The sequence below is a fragment of the Podarcis muralis genome, chromosome 6, assembly GCF_964188315.1.
Source record: "Podarcis muralis chromosome 6, rPodMur119.hap1.1, whole genome shotgun sequence".
NCBI lineage: Eukaryota > Metazoa > Chordata > Lepidosauria > Squamata > Lacertidae > Podarcis > Podarcis muralis.
The window spans coordinates 7,757,815-7,776,354 of NC_135660.1; the positions used below are offsets into that span (position 1 = coordinate 7,757,815).

At 48.6% G+C, this 18,540-nt stretch overlaps 1 protein-coding gene across 1 annotated transcript in view; it reads right to left on the bottom strand.

Annotated features, from left to right (window-relative positions):
* Positions 1 to 18,540, bottom strand: part of CHRD (chordin) — a 51,583-nt gene that overhangs the window by 16,518 nt on the left and 16,525 nt on the right. Inside the window, exons 5-13 of the mRNA XM_028731697.2 lie at positions 14,561 to 14,678; positions 11,537 to 11,633; positions 10,701 to 10,842; positions 8,635 to 8,775; positions 6,733 to 6,815; positions 6,470 to 6,617; positions 5,944 to 6,050; positions 2,033 to 2,149; positions 697 to 853 (exon numbers count right to left, since the gene is read on the bottom strand). Coding sequence (XP_028587530.2) covers positions 697 to 853; positions 2,033 to 2,149; positions 5,944 to 6,050; positions 6,470 to 6,617; positions 6,733 to 6,815; positions 8,635 to 8,775; positions 10,701 to 10,842; positions 11,537 to 11,633; positions 14,561 to 14,678 — 1,110 coding nt within the window. The remainder of the gene's footprint in view (positions 1 to 696; positions 854 to 2,032; positions 2,150 to 5,943; positions 6,051 to 6,469; positions 6,618 to 6,732; positions 6,816 to 8,634; positions 8,776 to 10,700; positions 10,843 to 11,536; positions 11,634 to 14,560; positions 14,679 to 18,540) is intronic.

The following is an 18,540-nucleotide window of genomic DNA, read 5'->3' on the forward strand; positions in this document are numbered from 1 at the left end:
ACATTGTCACCTGGCAACACTAAGGTAGGCAGCAAAGCCAAGACATGGGGGTGTTGGGAGGGCAGGGGGACATGGGAACTGTAGCTCACACTTAACAGCCTATTTGTCTGGCTGCAGATCAAACGGTTCTTCCCCTCTAAACTGAATTTTCCAAACCTGAAAATTCAGCATGTTTGGATCCCAAACTTGGCTGGGCTTTGAATTAATGCAGAACACTTAAGCCAACAGTGGGCAGCGCTTGCCTGCCTCTGTCTATGGATGGGTTCCCAGACTGTGGTCCATGGACCACCAGTGGTCTGCAAGCTTCATTCAGGTGGTCTTCCTAATGTATAGTAGGAGCCATTGGTTTGGGTCCTCCCCTTTGGAGCAAGAGAAAGCAAGCTTGCTCCACCTTCCAAGTGACAGCCCTTCAGATAGTTGAAGATGTCCTCTTCTCCAGTCTAAACATACCTAACTGCCTCAACCATTCCTCATAAGGCTTGGTTTCCAGAACCTGCGTTCCTCCAGATGTTGAACTCCAGTCTTTGGCACCTACCACCATTCTTGACTTCTCTTGGTCTGGTCTGGTCACAGGCTTCTGCCCAATCCAAGAACTAAAAGGACTTGGCAAAGACTCTGTTGTTCTAGCCCAACTAGCCAGCAGGCCTAGTGGGTGGCTCAGTTCTTCACACACACACTCTCTCCACACAATGGTACCTTCGTGCCGTGCTGGCAATCCACTGTACAGGAGGCTACTGATCTGCCCACGCAGCTCCCCTTCTTCAAAATCCCTGGTGGCCACATTCAGGAAGAGCTCGTTCTGCAGCAACATGTGGGCGTCACGCCCATTTGCTTGCTCCCAGGTCCCGCTGGCCTGAAGAAAGGTGCATGGTTCAAGAGGAAATAAAAACACACAGAGAGACACACAGAATGGTGAAACATGGTCAATCATGACCCATGCACAGAATTTGACATTTGCTCCAATTTGGAATATATATTTTACATCTGAAGTCACTAATGATGGCAAACACATTATACCCAATTCAATTTACTGTATAGCCAAAGGCCTTCACAATAAGCAACTAAGGGCTAACACATACAGTCCAGTGGCGTAGCGTGGGTAGTCAGCACCCGGGGCAAGGCAAGTAATTTGCGCCCCCTAACCCGTGGATTTGCGCCCCCTAACCTGTGGATTTGCCCTAACCCCAGATGTTGCGCCCGGTGTGGCCGGCCCCCCCTGCACCCCCCACGCTACGCCACTGATACAGTCGTACCTTGGAAGTTGAACAGAATCCATTCCGGAAGTCTGTTCAACTTCCAAAATGTTCGGAAACCAAAGTGCGGCTTCTGATTGGCTTCAGTAAGCTCCTGCAGCCAACTGGAAGCCATGGAAGCCCCGTCGGACGTTCGGCTTCCAAAAACAGTTTACAAACTGGAACAGTCACTTCCGGATTTCCGATGTTTGGGAGCCAAAATGTTTGGGAACATTCCAAGGCTCGACTGTAGTGGAAAGTGGCTCAACCACCAATATCTCTAGAGCAATGGCTCCTAAGCTTTTTTGGACCACTGTCCTCTTGGTTCCACAAACCCTTCCCCAGTGGCCCCTGCCATATAAAAAGCATTATTCAGAACTGCACAACCCACGAAGGAAGATAATAATTCAAGAAAATTCAAAGCAGGAAAAATTAATTGCAAATTTGTTCAAAAGCCAGATAGAATCATAGTATTGTATTGTAGAGGGACCACGAAGGTCATCCAGTCCAACCCCCTGAAATGCAGGAATCTTCTGTCCAACGTGGAGCTCGAACCCACGACTCTGAGATCAAGAGTCTCCTGCTTTGCCGATTCAGCAATCCCAGCTCTTTAGTTGGATTAATTCAACCCAATGGGTGAACTTAATCCAGTGATGCGAGCTTTTCATGGCCAGCCCCCTCTGCCACCCCCTTAGTGCCCCCAGGGAATCCCACTGCCTGCTGGGTGGTGGTACCACCCAGTTTGAGAACCACTGCTCTAGAACCTCCTGCATCTCTCTCTGATCCACGCAAACACTCACCATTCCGTCCTCGTAGCTGGGTGTCATGTCGTACACGATGTTGCGCTTATTCCTTCTGCGAGGTTTGGTCTCCAGCGTGACGCCGATCACTTCGCTTCTTGTTCCTGCCACCTGGACCTGCGGGAGGAGAGCACAGCCCGGAAGAAGTGACTAGATCTTCACAGGAGACTTAGAAGCATAGAACTGAAGAGTTGGAAGAGGCGCCAAGGTCCTCTAGTCCAATTCCATACAATGCAGGAAAACATAAGATGGTCTGGAGGCTGCAAGTAGTGTGGACTGCAACTTGCTAGACTAGTCCAGAAAGTGCTACACTAGCCATCAGCGAGTTGCCAAGTTCAAATCAAGGTGTTAGTACTAGTGTACAAAGCCCTGAATGTCTTGGGACCCAAATACCTCAAAGAGTGCCACCCCCAATATTAACCATCTACAAATGGCAGCAGAGGCCCTGTTGGTGGTGCTGTCCCTGCTGCTGCCCAGTTGGTGATGGCAGGTCTTTCTTGGTGGTGGCTCCCTGCTGCCCTCATTATTAACATTCACGAAGCATTTACAAACATTCCTGTTCACCCAGGCATTGGTTGGCTGAAATACACCATTCATGGCAACCTTGAAATCATTAGCTGCGGGGGTATGTGACTGTTTAAATCAGAGATTCGCAAACTTTTTTCCCTGGGCCACATTTCCATAATAATAATTTGCTTGCGCCACACTGGTTTTTTTATTGGTAAGAAATACATTGGAAAACAAAAAGAAACCAGTCCTAGCAGTGCTTGCTTTATAACACAGAGCACAACTGCTTTATAATGTGAACTAGGGTCAGACAGAAAGTATAAAACAATGCAGCTACAGAAGAACATGAATCATTCCCAAAATATAACTATAAACAAGCCTCTTACATATGTACCTTAAGTATGTACACTAACTCAGCGAGAGGTGTGAAATGTTTCAATGTTTATCTGATTGTCCTTGAATCTTCCCCACCACACTTGTGCTCCTGCCACAGCAATGTGGCATGCCACACCCTTTAATTGTTTTCAGATGTTCCTAGTGGGTTTTTTTAATAAAAAAAAATTGCATTGGTTTTCCGCTTTTTGGGAGGGACAGCAGGGCAGAAATTTAATAAATAAAGAAATAAGCCATAGCCTAAGAAGACCCCATCAGTGCCTGGAAGGAGGAGAAACATGGGAAGCTGTGACGCCACAGACACTTCTCTTTCAAGGCTTGGAAGAAGGAGTCTCAAGGGGCTTGTAATGTTGGCTTCAAATAAACGGCAAGCATTAACATCATCTTGCGGCTTGGATTCTAATCCAAACTGTAAAAGAATTCCCCCTCCTGCGCCTTCTTTCCCAGCCAAGGCAGCTCAAACTCCGCTCCCTCCCTCCTTTTCCTTCCCCCACCCACTTACTCCTGAAGCTCACACCCCGACCCTTCTCCCTCCCACCCCTCTTATTAGCCTGGGGATTTATAACGTTTGCATCAAAGGCGAGATGAGCAGGAGGATGCCCAAACTGTTTTGGCGCTCCGATTTTAATCCAAGATGGATTACTAGCCTGGCAAGGCTGGGCAAGAAGGGAGAGGGGAAGGAGAGGAATTCTCCCTCCCCAACACAAACAAAAAGTTTCTAGGAAATGTGATTTTCTGAAAAGGAGCACATTGTTGGGGTGGGACGAAGCAGGCAGAGGGAGAGTTTGGGGGCTCACAGATTTGTGGAAAGGAGACAAGACTCTCCAACCAGACCTGCAAAACCCAATGATTCAAACTTCGGAGAAAGGCAATGGCAAACCTAGACAGCATCTTAAAAAGCAGAGACATCACCTTGCCAACAAAGGTCCGTATACCGTATTTTTCCCTCTATAACACGCAGATTTTTTCTCCTAAAAAGGAAGGGGAAATGTCTGTGCGTGTTATAGAGCGAATGTGTGGTCCCTGGAGCCAAAAAATCAGGCAAAAATCAAATCGCGATTCACGGAGAAGGGAAACCTGAAAAGAGGAAGCGGCTGCTTTCCTGCATTCTGCCTCAGGGTCTTACTGCCCACCCTCCTCTGTTTCCTTGCTGTGTTTGCTGAAATGGAACAAAGAGCAGGGAAAGCCCCTCCCCTCCAGGCAAGCAGAGGGGAAAGTGTCGTCTCTGTGCTCCGGTACTGCTGGGGGAGAGGGGGAGGGGGGGAGGGAGAGAGAGGGGGGGAGGGAGAGAGAGAGAGAGAGAGAGATGGCTGGCTTGGGTGGGGGGAAACTTTTGCCTTTCTTTCCTCACTCCCGTTAAATCCCTCTCCTGCATTCCTCCCCTCCAGGCAAGCAGAGGGGAAAGTGTCGTCTCTGTGCTCCGGTACTGCTGGGGGAGAGGGAGAGAGAGTGGGGGAGGGAGAGAGAGTGGGGGAGGGAGAGAGAGGGGGGAGGGGGAGAGAGAGAGAGAGAGAGAGAGAGAGAGAGAGAGAGAGAGAGATGGCTGGCTTGGGTGGGGGGAAACTTTTGCCTTTCTTTCCTCCCTCCCGTTAAATCCCTCTCCTGCATTCTTAGCCAGCTGCTTCTCTGCACACCCCTCTCATGTCCCTTCTTTGTTTTTCCTTCGCTCCCCACTTAAAATGTGGTTACAAAGCATGGATCCACATGGATCCTCAGAATCTTTGCATCACCCCAAATTCACCATCAGATCACATAGCATGTCCATGGCTACAGCCTGCACCAAAAAAATCACGCACCCACTGTTGCCTGGGGCTGCAATGGTGCAAAAACGTGGTTACAAAGCATGGATCCACAGGAATTCTCAGGATTTTTGCATTGGGTCACCCCAAATTCACCATCAGATCACATGTCTGTGGCCACAGCATGAAGCACAAAAATGATACATCCACTGTTTCATTCAGAATGTTTTTTCCCTTGTTTTCCTCCTCTAAAAACGATGTGTGTGTTATGGTCAGGTGCGTGTTATAGAGCGAAAAATACGGTAGTAAAAGCTATGGTTTTCCCCGTAGTGATGTATGGAAGTGAGAGCTGGACCATAAAGAAGGCTGATCGCCAAAGAATTGATGCTTTTGAATTCTGGTGCTGGAGGAGACTCTTGAGAGTCCTGTGGACTGCAAGAAGATCAAGCCTCTCCATTCTTAAGGAAATTAGCCCTGAGTGCTCATTGGAAGGACAGATCGTGAAGCTGAGACTCCAATACTTTGGCCACCTCATGAGAAGAGAAGACTCCCGGGAAAAGACCCTGATGTTGGGAAAGATGGAGGGCACAAGGAGAAGAGGGTGACAAAGGACGAGATGGTTGGACAGTGTTCTCGAAGCTACAAACATGAGTCTGACCAAACTGCGGGAGGCAGTGGAAGACAGGAGTGCCTGGCGTGCTCTGGTCCATGGGGTCACGAAGAGTCGGACACGACTAAACGACTAAACAACAACAAATGTGTCCTTCCTTACACAATTTTCTTAGGTGTGGCCTTCACTTGGCATATTATTTAGTAATATCATCTCCTAGTGCCTAAATGCATTCCTACAAAATTCGGGTTCGCTAGAAAATAAATGGAGATGTTTCACTTTTTGGAACGGGGGTGAGTAAAGATGCTTGGTTTATTTCCTGGCCAACCTGATGTGAACTGGTTGGGAGAGCTTGAAATCACTGGTGTGGCAGAGGAAGGTGGGAATGACCTGGTGTTTTTTTATTCTGGGACATACACTGTATGGGGTTATGTCAGTTCAGAGGCTACTTCTGGCAAAGTCAGTTTCTGCAACAAGGAAGAACAGAGATGGCAGCATGGCTGTCATAGAGATGGCCCCTCAACTGATCTGGGGTCTGCAGGTGCCTTGTTTTGCCAGGCTCTGGCATCAGGCATGTGTCAGTGCGTGCGCATACAGAGACACACCTGTATCAATGTTGTTTGCTCCAGCCTCATGCAATACCACCAGACGTTTCTTCCTACCTGATACTCCAAAGTCCCATTCTCGTGCAGCGTGAGCTTGGCAGAGCCCACAGCCCCTGTCTGGGTGGGCATCAAGGCGTCTCCTCCACAGAGCACACTCTGGATGGCTGGGGGCAAGAAGAAGAAGAGGAGGAATTTGGATTTGATATCCTGCTTTATCACTACCCTAAGGAGTCTCAAAGCAGCTAACTTTCTCCTTTCCCTTCCTCCCCCACAACAAACACTCTGTGAGGTGAGTGGGGCTGAGAGACTTCAGAGAAGTGTGACTAGCCCAAGGTCACCCAGCAGCTGCATGTGGAGGAGCAGGGAAGCGAACCCGGTTCACCAGATTACGAGTCCACTGCACCACACTGGCAAGAAGAAGAAGAGGGTACAGAGCTGGCAGGATGGGTGCGAGCCAAATCTACATGTGGAAGCCATCAACAGCAACCGGAGTCTGCACTGTATTCAGCTGCATGGGCAGCTGTGCAGCAGGCAAAAGTCCAACGGGTGATGTTTTCTGCCCCTCCTCCTCCTCCAAACTCACTGTCACAGCTTTTTCTGGTAGTGATCCGGCCAGCAATTTTACGGCGAAACCTGCCCTCCACCTCTGCGGTGATCTCCAGCTGCCCTTGTGCCAGCCACAGCATTTCTCGAGCCGCCAGTCCAGACAGCACCTCTGCAAAGTCGGGGTCCTGATGTGGCAAAATGAGAGGAAGGGGAGGAGAAGGAGTAACACCGTTAAGTAACACCTGCAAAGGAGGAAGCGGCAAGCAGTTTGGCTCAGCAATCAGATACAGCGGCTTTTACCTGCCAGGAGACATTGGCCAGCACCTCCCTCAGGACCCTGTCCTGGTGAAGGATCTGCACCCTCAGGGGGAGCCAGGAGGATTCTGGGAAAGAAGAAGGAAGAGGCGAAACACGTCAATGCCGCTCTTTGCAGCGCTTTGGACCAGCATCTCCCCCACTCCTGTTTCCTTGCCCCACTAGGTCAGCGAGGGTGGGGAACCTTTTTCAAACCAAGGGCCAAATTCTCCTATGGTCAGCTTTCCAGGGGCCACATGCCCTTAGTGGGGAGAGGCAAAGGTGAGCGAGGCAAAGGATATAAATGGTACCTTTGCCAAAACAGGCTTGTTTCTACAGACATTTGCACCTCCCTCTCTATCTTCCAGCCAGGCAATCAAGAGGCATTATCAGGGTTCAAGAGGCATGACTGGGGTTCAAGGACAGGTTGTCCAGCCAGCAGTGGACACTCAGGACCCTCCTTGGCCAAAGTGGGCTTCACTAGGGCCTCCATTTTATTTACCTGGTGCAGAGTGGAGTGCCAGGTACATGAAGCTAGACTTGCCCCATCACAGCGTTTCTTCTCCCAGGGATGCAATGGCACAACTATGTACTGGAGGTGGGAGGAAGGTCTGGCCCCAGTGCTTCTGTCTGCACTGTTGGGTCCCCCTTCACACTTCCCCAGAGGGAACACATGTGCATTTATGGATGCAATCAGGTTGAGGGTGTCATGCATTACCTGCTGCTTTGCCCTTATATTCACTGCCCAGGGAAATTTTTTTGTCACCTGCTCTCGACTTGCCTCTCAGACCGATCCCCCCAGGAGGTGACAGTCGAGCTCCTAGCTAGTAAAGATCAACAGATTACACACCTGATAGCCAAATTTGCTCTGGCAGCTAAGAAACTCCATTCTGGATATAGCAATGCTCTCTAATTTTAAATTTTTATGCTGTAAACTTTTTATAGGGTATGTCATGCGATTTCAGAGGAAAGCCTTGCCTTGCCCTCTGCTGTACAGTGGTGCCCCGCAAGACGAATGCCTCGCAAGACAGAAAACCCGCTAGACAAAAGGGTTTTCCGTTTTGGAGGTGCTTCGCAAAACGAATTTCCTATGGGCTTGCTTCGCAAGACGAAAATGTCTTGCGAGTTCCTGCAGGGTTTTTTTCCTCCCCCCCCCTTTCCCCCAAGCCGCTAAGCCGCTTATCAGCTGATCCGCTAAGCCGCTAAGCCGCTTAACAGCTGATCCACTAAGCCGCTTATCAGCTGATCCGCTAAGCCGCTTAACAGCTGATCCGCTAAGCCGCTAATCAGCTGATCCGCTAAGCCGCTAATCAGCTGATCCGCTAAGCCCGCTAAGCCGCTAATAGCGCTAAGCCGCTAAGCCGCTAATGGGCTTGCTTCACAAGATGAAAAAACCGCAAGACGAAGAGACTCGCGGAACGGATTCTTTTCGTCTTGCGAGGCACCACTGTACATTGTAAAGGCCTTTGGCTATGCGCAATACATTGATTGATTGACCTCCCCAGATGGTGAGAGGTCCCGGCCTGCTGTTGGGGCCCACAGAGGGCCACTGTAAGTCCTCTGTAGGGCCAACTGGGTGGGGAAGGCAGCACACTAGGGCCCCCTACTGAGGGCACTTTGTCCAGGCACCCTCAAACACAGAACCAGCCCTAATCTTCATCAAGGTTCGACAAACACGAATTGCTATTGTTTCAGAGACAAGGAACTGTGGTCAACAGTTTGTAACACCCAGAAGGAGATATAATTTAGTCCCTGGCTGTTGTGGGAGTTGAACTCACTTCTCTCTGACACAAGCCCAGCTTTTACCCATCAGACCTGTCTTGTCTGTTCATCTCCCCTGGCTGGGCCAAGCTCAGGCACCTGGCTGCATCTGCCCCACAACCCCCTGAACTTCTGCCCCTTGCTCACTTTTCTCCACCGGCTCCAGAAGCCCTTTGGTGACAAGGACAAAATGCAGGTTGTTCTCCGCGTCACTCAGGGTCAGCATAGCAATGCCCCCCATGCCAAGGTGGGTTGCGTCGACGGATGTCAGGATAGCACTGAATGTTTCTGAAATGGAGAGGAGAGCAAGAGCACAGTGCTTGTCATGGATTGGTGGGAGACACCAGCTGGGGAACCCCCAAAGGGAAGAAGGTTGCAGAGCCTGGGGGTGGGGTAGGATGACAATGAGTGGTCAGAGGGAGAAGCCTGGGAGGAGGAGGCATTGGAAGCTGAAGAGGTTACAGGGTTTAGTGAGCAGGGAGACTCTGTGGCAGAGAGCAGTTCAGAAGCAGAAGCAGAGGCTGGAGAGGTGGAGAGGGGGTGTCAAGAGGCAGAGCTGAGGCAGGTTGCTGAAGAAGCCAAGGGATCTTCCCCTCCTGCTGTGACCCTCTTCCCTGGTCTCCCAGAGCCAGAAGAGGTATGAAGAGGACAGAGCAAAGGCAGACAAGGCGATGAAGTCTCAGTTTGCTTGGGAAGGACCTGGGGGAGGAGGAGACGGAACCATGGGAAGGTTCAATCCTCTGCCACTGGAGAGCAAGCCAGGAGAACAGGACTAAGAAAGACCAGAGGTGCAAGACACACTGAAGCTCAGGCAAGGGCTCAGCTGGAGCCATGAAGGTCCCCAGAGGGACGCAATGGCTCATCTGGGTGGTGTTGTGTCTCAGCCAGTAGGGTTCCCCATCAGAGGTTGACCTGGAGATTCCAGCATTACACCGAGCCCCAGATCAGGCCTAGTCTGGAGGTGAGAAGTCAGGATCCTTAGGTGAGGCCAGAGAGGGGACACCCCGGCCTCTGGTGGTGAGGCTAAATAAGTTCTGAGCCTTAGATCTCTCAAGGAGACCTCTGAACAAAGGCAGCTGATAGGAACCAGCTGGATGTAGAGTGTGGCTCCAGCATTTCCAGTTTGAATAACCCAGTGATTTTATTATTTGTTCATTTATTGCATTTGCATCTAACTTATTTTTCCAAGGAGCAATGCAGTTAAATATTGCTAAAGATATTATCATTGCTCCTCACGTTTCTGTTACATCCTTGCTCCAAGGAGCCTGGGATGACCTCATCTATGCCTACAACAACCCTGGGTTAGGCTGAGAGGAGGTGGCTGGGCTTCACACATTGAGGAGGGATTCAATCCCAGTTCTCTCCAGACCGACACTCTGCCACGTCAGTAGTTACAGTGGTACCTCGGGTTACAGACGCTTCAGGTTACATACGCTTCAGGTTACAGACTCCGCTAACCCAGAAATATTGCTTCAGGTTAAGAACTTTGCTTCAGGATGAGAACAGAAATTGTGCTCCGGTGGCGCAGCAGCAGCAGGAGGTCCCATTAGCTAAAATGGTGCTTCAGGTTAAGAACAGTTTCAGGTTAAGAACGGACCTCCGGAACGAATTAAGTACTTAACCCGAGGTACCACTGTACTCAGGCAGCTGTACGTACGTTCTGCCATGACTATCTGCTCACTTAGGTTGCCTCATTGCAAAACTTCTAGCGATGGGCCTGAGGTTAAAGCCAGGGAGAAACTCCAAAAGAAAAGGCATGCGCCCACAGACAGTCCAGGACAACCACTGTTTAGGCTGAACAAGCAGACAGGCAAGGATCTTCAAATATCCTAGATCAGGGAGACAACAAGCATTTTAAATTGAATCATGAGCAGTAACTTTTGAGTGAGATCTCTGAGTGTGTTTGCAGGGCTGACAATGACAGAAATCTGCACTCGACGGAAAATATTACACATAAACTGCATGTTTCCAGGCGGATGGAGGATCCAGAACACTTTTACGTCATCTGGTGGGATTTTATTTCCTCTGCTTCAGACTTAGATCCTCAACACACAACATCCACACCAGCTGGGGAAATTAGGATGTCTTGATATACCTTGGTATATCACCATTTCTTTCTCTTACTAATTTATTGTTTGTTTGCTTTGTGACGCTAAAAAGAATAGAAAACAGCAATCTGTACTCAAAGGTAAAACTCTCAGATCACAGGTTACCTGCAAGGAGAGCCCGGTGCTTGGTGATTTTGCCTCGTATCTCGCCCTCAGGGTGCGACTTGCTGACCAGGGAAATGTGCAGCTGGTCAACCTTCAACTGCCGCGTCAAAGACTTTTGCAGGTTTCGCCAGACGCCGCAGATCTGTGGAGACAGTGTCCAGAGAGAGGGGCAGAAAGAAACAGGCCAATTTATCAGGCTATTGGAAAGAGCGCAAATCCAGAGGACCGGACGCATATCCAGCATGGCCAATTGTTGGCATCTGTCTTGAGAGAGAATGGAGTTCACCTCCGGGGGTGAAGTCAACTGCTGTGTTAGCAGCACTGAAGTGACCTCCCCAGGGCATAGTGTCTATGGAGGTCCTGGGCTACCCAGATGACAATCCTCACTGATGTGGTCCAAACGGAAGCAGAGCAATGCTATTGGCACCAACATGGCTGCAGGAATTGCCAGAAGGAGGTATACAAGGCACCATCCAACCATCAGAGACTCCACTCTGCATTTGTGTAGGGTTTACTCTTGAGCCTTTTCTTCTCCCAAAGATATCCCTCAAGGCAGCAGATGTTTAGGATGAGAGTTTTCCTTCTCCTAGAAGGACGAGCCCCACCTGCCCCTCACTTCCCTCTACAGCAGTGGTTCTCAACCTGTGGGTCCCCAGATGTTGTTGGACTACAACTCCCATCATCCCTGAGCTCTGGCCTTGCTCAACAACATCTGGGGACCCACAGGTTGAGAAAGGTTGCTCTACAGCAACATGCCTTGCTGTTTCAGCAACATAGTGCTTCAAAGCCCACAGGGGAGTAGAATAATTGGGACGATGACCTCATGGGTCACTCACCATGTTATCCTGGGGGGAGGGGCCCTTTTGCACAGGATGCTCAAAGAGGACAGTTCCACTGGCATCTGTGAAACGGACTCGGCTCGGCTGGCCCAGCCTGCAGAAGAGGAGGCAGAGGTTGTGGGTTTGAGGTTGCAACCAGAACAGAAAACACTGAACAGAAGGAATAGGTTAGACCGGTGCCACCAACCTGACTTAGCTCCAGAGTGCTCCGCCAGCTTCTTTAAACAGCCTTCAAAATGACAATGGATTTTGCAGCCCAGAGCATGCTAAAACTGTCCCCAGACTGCTACTGCTATCATCTGGTAGTGTGGCAACATCACCTTGCCTAAAAGCATTCAAAGTCTGCATTGCCATACTGCATATTTGGTTATCTCTTCATTTTGTACTTTTCCAAGGATGCAGAAAGGCCCAGGGTCTCAGAAGGTGGTGGGCTCTCTTTCCTTGAGTTCAGATGGCCATCTGTAGGGGATTCTTTAGCTGTGATTCCTGCATTCCAAGGGGTTGGACTAGATGACCTGGGGGATTCCTTCCAGCTCCCATCATCTCTAGCCTGCACAGCCACCCTAGGCTACTCAGGGTCTCAGGCAGAGGAAGGTCCTTCTCAGGGCTGCTTTCTGCATTGTGTGGTTCACCCCACGCCACCCCGAGATTGCAGGGACTTAGCCTGTGGGCTTTCTGCATTGAAAGCACACCCTCTGCCCCCGAGTTATAGAGGAGTCACTGAGATACAATGTCCAGAAGGAGATTTATGCGTGCCGTCAGCAAGCAAGGAACCGCAGTTGCAGACCCCCCAGATTTTTGCCAATGAACCCCTGCAGGAGGATAGATGGTGCCCCTCCAGAGGCTTGCCTCTCTCCCTTACACAGCTTGAGAAATGCAACTCTCCTTGGCCCTGCTTAAAAAGGAATAACGACAGCCTTTGAGGCTGTTTTTTGGGGATTTGTGGTTGCATTTTGAAATTAGTCACCGCTCGGCTATGCAACGGCCTGGAAAAAGAGGAGGGACCACCACAGCAGAGAGGCTGGCCGCAGCTCTCTCCCGGAGCAGGCAGAAGGAGGATTTAACAATCAGGAGAGACTGATTGATTGCAGCTCCCCGGAGCCAAGCCCCAGGCAGAAGGCAGAAAGACCCCCGCTGACCCCAGCCTTGAGCAAGCAAGGAGAGGCAGCTGGGGCCTCGGCAACATGTGGACGCTGAACTTGTTTACTGGAGCCTTTCCCCCAAAAAAATTTGTTTTTAATAAAAAATAATAACCACCGTGACGGGGAGGAGCCTTTCTGCCTGCGACGGATACAGAGAAATTCCAGGCTGGGATTCACCCATGCCTCTTCAGCTGTTTCGTAATGATATCAGAGGAACACCAGCTGCCTGTCAGCAAGATGTGCTACGAAGTTGATGAAACAGAGAAGTCTGGGGGGAGAGAGAGATGGGGAGCAGGGCGGCTGGTATGTGAACCCCAAGAAAGGGCTTTACATCACCCCTATTCCGTTTTAGGCACAGGGTTTGCCATGCTATTGTCTCAACCTGGGCATTATGGAATCATAGAATTATCAAGTTGGAAGGGACCCGGAGGGTCATCTTGCCAAACTAATAATAATAATAAAATAATAATAATAATAATAATAATAATAATAATAATAATAATAATAATAATAATAATTTATATTTTATACCCCGCCCATCTGGCTTAGTTTCCCCAGCCACTTTGGGCGGCTCCCAATCGAGTGTTAAAAACAATACAGCATTAAATATTAAAAACTTCCCTAAACAGGGCTGCCTTCAGGTGTCTTTTAAAGATAAGATAGCTGCTTATTTCCTTCACATCTAAAGGGAGGGCATTCCACAGGGCAGGCGCCACTAGCCTTCGGTGCTGGATCTCAGTGTCCGGGCTGAACGATGGGGGTGGAGACACTCCTTCAGGTATACAGGACAGAGGCCGTTTAGGGCTTTAAAGGTCACCACCAACACTTTGAATTGTGCTCGGAAACGTAATGGGAGCCAATGCAGATCTCTCAGGACCGGTGTTATGTGGTTCCGACAGCCACTCCCAGTCACCAGTCTAGCTGCCGCATTCTGGATTAAGTGCAGTTTCCAGGTCACCTTCAAAGGTAGCCCCATGTAGAGTGCATTGCAGTAGTCCAAGCGGGAGATAACTAGAACATGCACCACTCTAGCAAGACAGTCTGGTTTCCAGTTACAAGAAAGGAGATTCCGACTAAACATTCAGAAAAACTTTCTGACAGTAAGAGCTGTTCAGCAGTGGAGCAGACTCCCACAAGAGGTGGCGGACTCTCCTTCCTTGGAGGTTTTTAAGCAGAGGTTGGATGGCCATCTCTCATGGATGCTCTAGCTGAGATTCCTGCATTGCAGGGGGTTGGACAAGATGACCCCTGAGGTCCCTTCCAATTCTGTGATTCTATGAACCCCCTGCATTGCAGGAATCTCAGTCTCCCATCCAGGTTGAAACCATACCGGAACCTGCACAAATGTGCTCACAGTTTTATTGCTGCAGCAAGTGCATGTGTGAATGTGCGCAAGGGGTGAGTCACAGCTGCATACTGAAGGTCAGAGGTTCATCCCCTGCATTTCCAGGTACAGCTGGAAATGGTCTCTTCTGAAACCCTGGAGAGCTCCTGCCACTCAGTGTAAATGATACAGTCAAACCTTGGAAGTCAAATGGGATCCGTCCTGGAAGTCCTTTCGACTTCCAAAATGTTCGGAATCCAAAATGCGGCTTCCGGTTGGCTGCAGGAAGGTCCTGCAGCCAATTGGAAGCCCCATCGGACATTCAGGTTCCAAAGAACGTTCAGAAACCAGAACATTCCCTTCCGGGTTTGCGGTGTTTGGGAGACAACACGTCCAAGTAGCAAGGCGTTTGGGATCCAAGGGATGACTGCACTGAGCTAGATGGAACAATTGGAGGTGCCAAATTTTGGCCTCACTCAGGGCACCACATTTCCCGAAATTACCAAAGTCCACCTCTGCTACATGCTTCTTCCCATCAGACTGGGTGTCACTCACCTCTCATAGTTGATTGAGAAGACGAGGTGAGAACGCACAAGAGTGAACCTGGCTTTTGCCACTGCACTGGACACGGGCATCTGGGTCTCTGAGCCGCTGGTTAGCAAGGACACAAAATCTGAGGAGCAAAAGGGAACTGCCTGTGATTCTGCATACATTGCAAGTGATCCAGGAAGCCTGAAGAACTAGATATATATATATATATTTCAAAGTCTACAGTTCTACATTTATATGTGATAAATGCCTCCACTGTATCTTTTTTTAAACACAAGTTCAATAAATGATGACATAAACATGCACACATACAAAAACCATGCTTACTCATACTGAAAGTATTAAAACTCTAAACACTGGCGATTGCATTTTCAAAACTGATAAATTTATTCCTAACCACATTTATAAACTGACCTAGTAAACTCACTTTACAGATCTGTCCTTTGTAGGTTTTATAAATTCACAAGTGCTAGATTCATTTCTACTGTGTTGGATCGCATGTCCCCGTCTTACAAAAGCACCATGTATATTTTCAAGGAACCGTGTAAATGCTGTAAACATAAACTGATTCCAAAAGTTAATTCTGTTCTGCAGTATGATTGCTTAAATTTTAAAAAAAATCCCTTTGTTTACTCAATTATAACATCATTGCATTTCTAATTATATACAAAAGTGACGCTGTCCTGTCTAGCTAGGGGAAGAATTTTACATAATTCAATAAGGATAGCATTGGTCCCAATTGTATATTTTTTTGGAAAATGCCATTAATCATCTTTATTACTGTCCTCCAAAAAGCCTCTATTGTTATTATATTAACTTCAGCATTCTGCAAAAAACAACAGTAATGACCCAACCCCCCCCCCAAAAAAAACCACCCTCTATCTATCTGCTGCAAAGAGTGAACTAGCTGTACCTGACAAGGTTCAGAAATGGAGAACTCAAATAATCAAGGGAAAGGAGCACGTTCCCAATGAGGAAAGGCTGTTGCATTGGAGGATTGCGGGAAAAACCAGTAACGGGAGGCATGACAGAATTGTATAAAATTGGGGCTGGTGTCATAGCTGTCAACTTTTCCCTTTTCTTGCAAGGAATCCTATTCGGAATAAGGGAATTTCCCTTTAAAAACGGGAAGCATTGACAGCTATGGGCTGGTGTGGAGAAAGTGGATCTCTCAAAATGGCAGAACTCATGGATAGCCAATGAAGCCCAACGCTGGAAGATTCGAGACAGATCAAAGAAAAGACTTCTTCCTGCAACACATTGTTAATCTGCAGAACTCCCTTCCTCAGAAGGAGGAAGAAGAAGAGTTTGGATTTGATATCCCTCTTTATCACTAACCGAAGGGGTCTCAAAGCGGCTAACATTCTCCTTTCCCTTCCTCCCTCATAACAAACACTCTGTGAGGTGAGTGGGGCTGAGAGACTTCAGAGAAGTGTGACTGGCCCAAGGTCACCCAGCAGCTGCATGTGGAGGAGCGGGGAAGCGAACCCAGTTCACCAGATTACGAGTCCACCGCTCTGAACCACTACACCACACTGGCTCCCTTAGATTTTTATTATTATTATTTGTTGGTGAATTACACAAACAAATCCCACAACACTGTTATCAGGAGACAACGGTTAAAACGTCTTAGAGTACAAAGCAGCATAGGGAGCTACATGTTGAGCAGAGCTAACAATGTATTGTTCACTTGACATTCTAGCAGATTTCCAAAGCCTGAGGTAGGAATGTTTCAGGGGTGGAAGTTAACATGGACACAGTGGTAGAAGAAATCCATAGAAATTCTCTTTAATAGAGAAGTGGTGGGCACCGACTTAAAAGGTAAAGGTAAAGGGACCCCTGACCGTTATGTCCAGTTGCGGACGACTCTGGGGTTGCGGCGCTCATCTCGCTTTACTGGCCGAGGGAGCCGGCGTACAGCATGTGGCCAGCATGACTAAGCTGCTTCTGGCGAACCAGAGAAATGTCGTTTACCTTCCCGCCAGAGCAGTACCTATTTATCTACAATGCAATTATTCTTAAAACAATGCATTCTTCTATGTTGTTCTCACAAATATATGCATTTTAATGCAAACTTTGCCAATGAAACTGCACTGCAAAATTCAGAGAAATGTGAGTTTTGAAGGGTGGCTGTGTTTCAGTTTGGGTACCATGTTGGAAAGTGAGAAATAGAGAAGTTTGCCTTTAAATGCAAATGGATTGATTTTCTCCCCACATCCCTACTTGGGTGTCTGACACGTGCAGCAAATACCAGCTCAAGATATTAGGAAGGTTGCATGGAATCAGCGTCACAATTTATTTATTTTTTTAAAAAGTATCCAGGTTATCCAGATTCTATGACAGGAAAAATTGGGTTCTACTACCTGAACCATTGGAAAATCTGAGCAAGTTTGCATAATTTTAATTTGCATAAACCAAATCTCAGTTTTGCAAGCTGCTGAGCAAGGCAGTGAAGCCCACCACTAACTTCTAAAAATGTGATTCAGTCACACTCCTCTGTCTTCCCAGATTTTAGCCAATGCTGCCCACAGTCATTCAGGTGGTGGTAGCTAGGGCTGCTAGGAGGCCGTGAGTGTTCGGCCAATGAGATGTCACAGGAGTGTGGTCAAGTTGTCCTGGTTTTCTAACTGAACTGAAAAGTGCTTTATCCCGATTCAGAAGGAATCCCTGTTGTCACAATTTGTAGTGTGGACATTTGTGCCCAAGAAGCTGTACGTGACTCAGAAGTAAGCTCCACTGAATTCCACAGGGGTTGTATATCATTTCCAGGACGTGAAGTAAGGTGGAGAGCTATTAAATGGACCCTGACTGGGGAGCATAGGGTTAAAAATCAGCCATGAAGCTGACTGTGTGACCTTGGGCCAGTCTCACGACCTAACCTACCTCACAGTAGGGGCGGAGGAAGGGGCGTGCGGTGGGTGCGGTCTGCCCCAGGTGTCGCCACTGAGGGGAGTGACAAAATGCCAGGCGGCATTCACCGCGGGGCCTGCAGCGCATCCGAGCCACGAGTTTCACCTGGGAGAGAAGCAGTGGCTTGGGCGCGTGCAGCCCAAACGGTCTGCCTGCTGCCTCCCCCCCAGCTGCAGGGCAGCTGAGTGGGAGCAGGCAGGCAGATTCCGGAGGCCCCACCCCATAGACGGCTCACCCCACCCTCGCCCCGCCCCTATGGGTGGCTCACCCTATCCCTGGCTTTCTCCGCCGCTGCCTCACTGGGTTGCTGTTAGGATAACATGGAGAAAACACGACTCGTGAATTATGCCACCGTGAGCTCATTGGAGGGAAGGTGGAATAGTCATACATGCAACACTGATAAATGAGGAACAAACAAAATGAATTCTCTCGCTCTCTCTCTAGCCCGCCTGCAGCTCTTGAATCATGGAAAAAGCCTAACCAGACAATCAAAGAAAAATGAATCTGGTACACAATCAGGATATTAAGGCCTGCAGACATTGGACTTTACATGTAGGTCCTCGGAAAATCCAGCATGTCGTTGTCTGGGTAGGAGCAGCTCGCCTGATTTATGATCCCATATTGCATCTAAACCATCCCCTGCACCATCCTGCTTTTTTGTAACAGCATTTTAAGTTTGCCAAAGTATTTTGCAATCTTCTGAACCTCACAACAACCCTGTAAAGTAGACCATAGTGCAACTTTAGCCAAACAAGGAAAATGAACAGTACTTGCACGTTAAAGAACTAGCAAATTCATTGTGGCATAGGCTTTTTCAGGCTACAGTGCACTTCATCAGACGCTTCAGTCTTGGCAATCCATTAAAAACTTATGCAAGAATACATTCTGAAGTGCTACCTGACTATTGATTGATTTGTGCTGTAAGTCATGGCTAGCTGGCTACTCCTTTCATTCAGAGAATACCAGAATACCTAACACCCCACAATGAACCAGTGACAGAGAAGATCATTTTTAAAGTGGTGCGTGCACAATCTCTGGCATGCTCAAAAGTATGAAGACAACTGGCATCGTGAAAA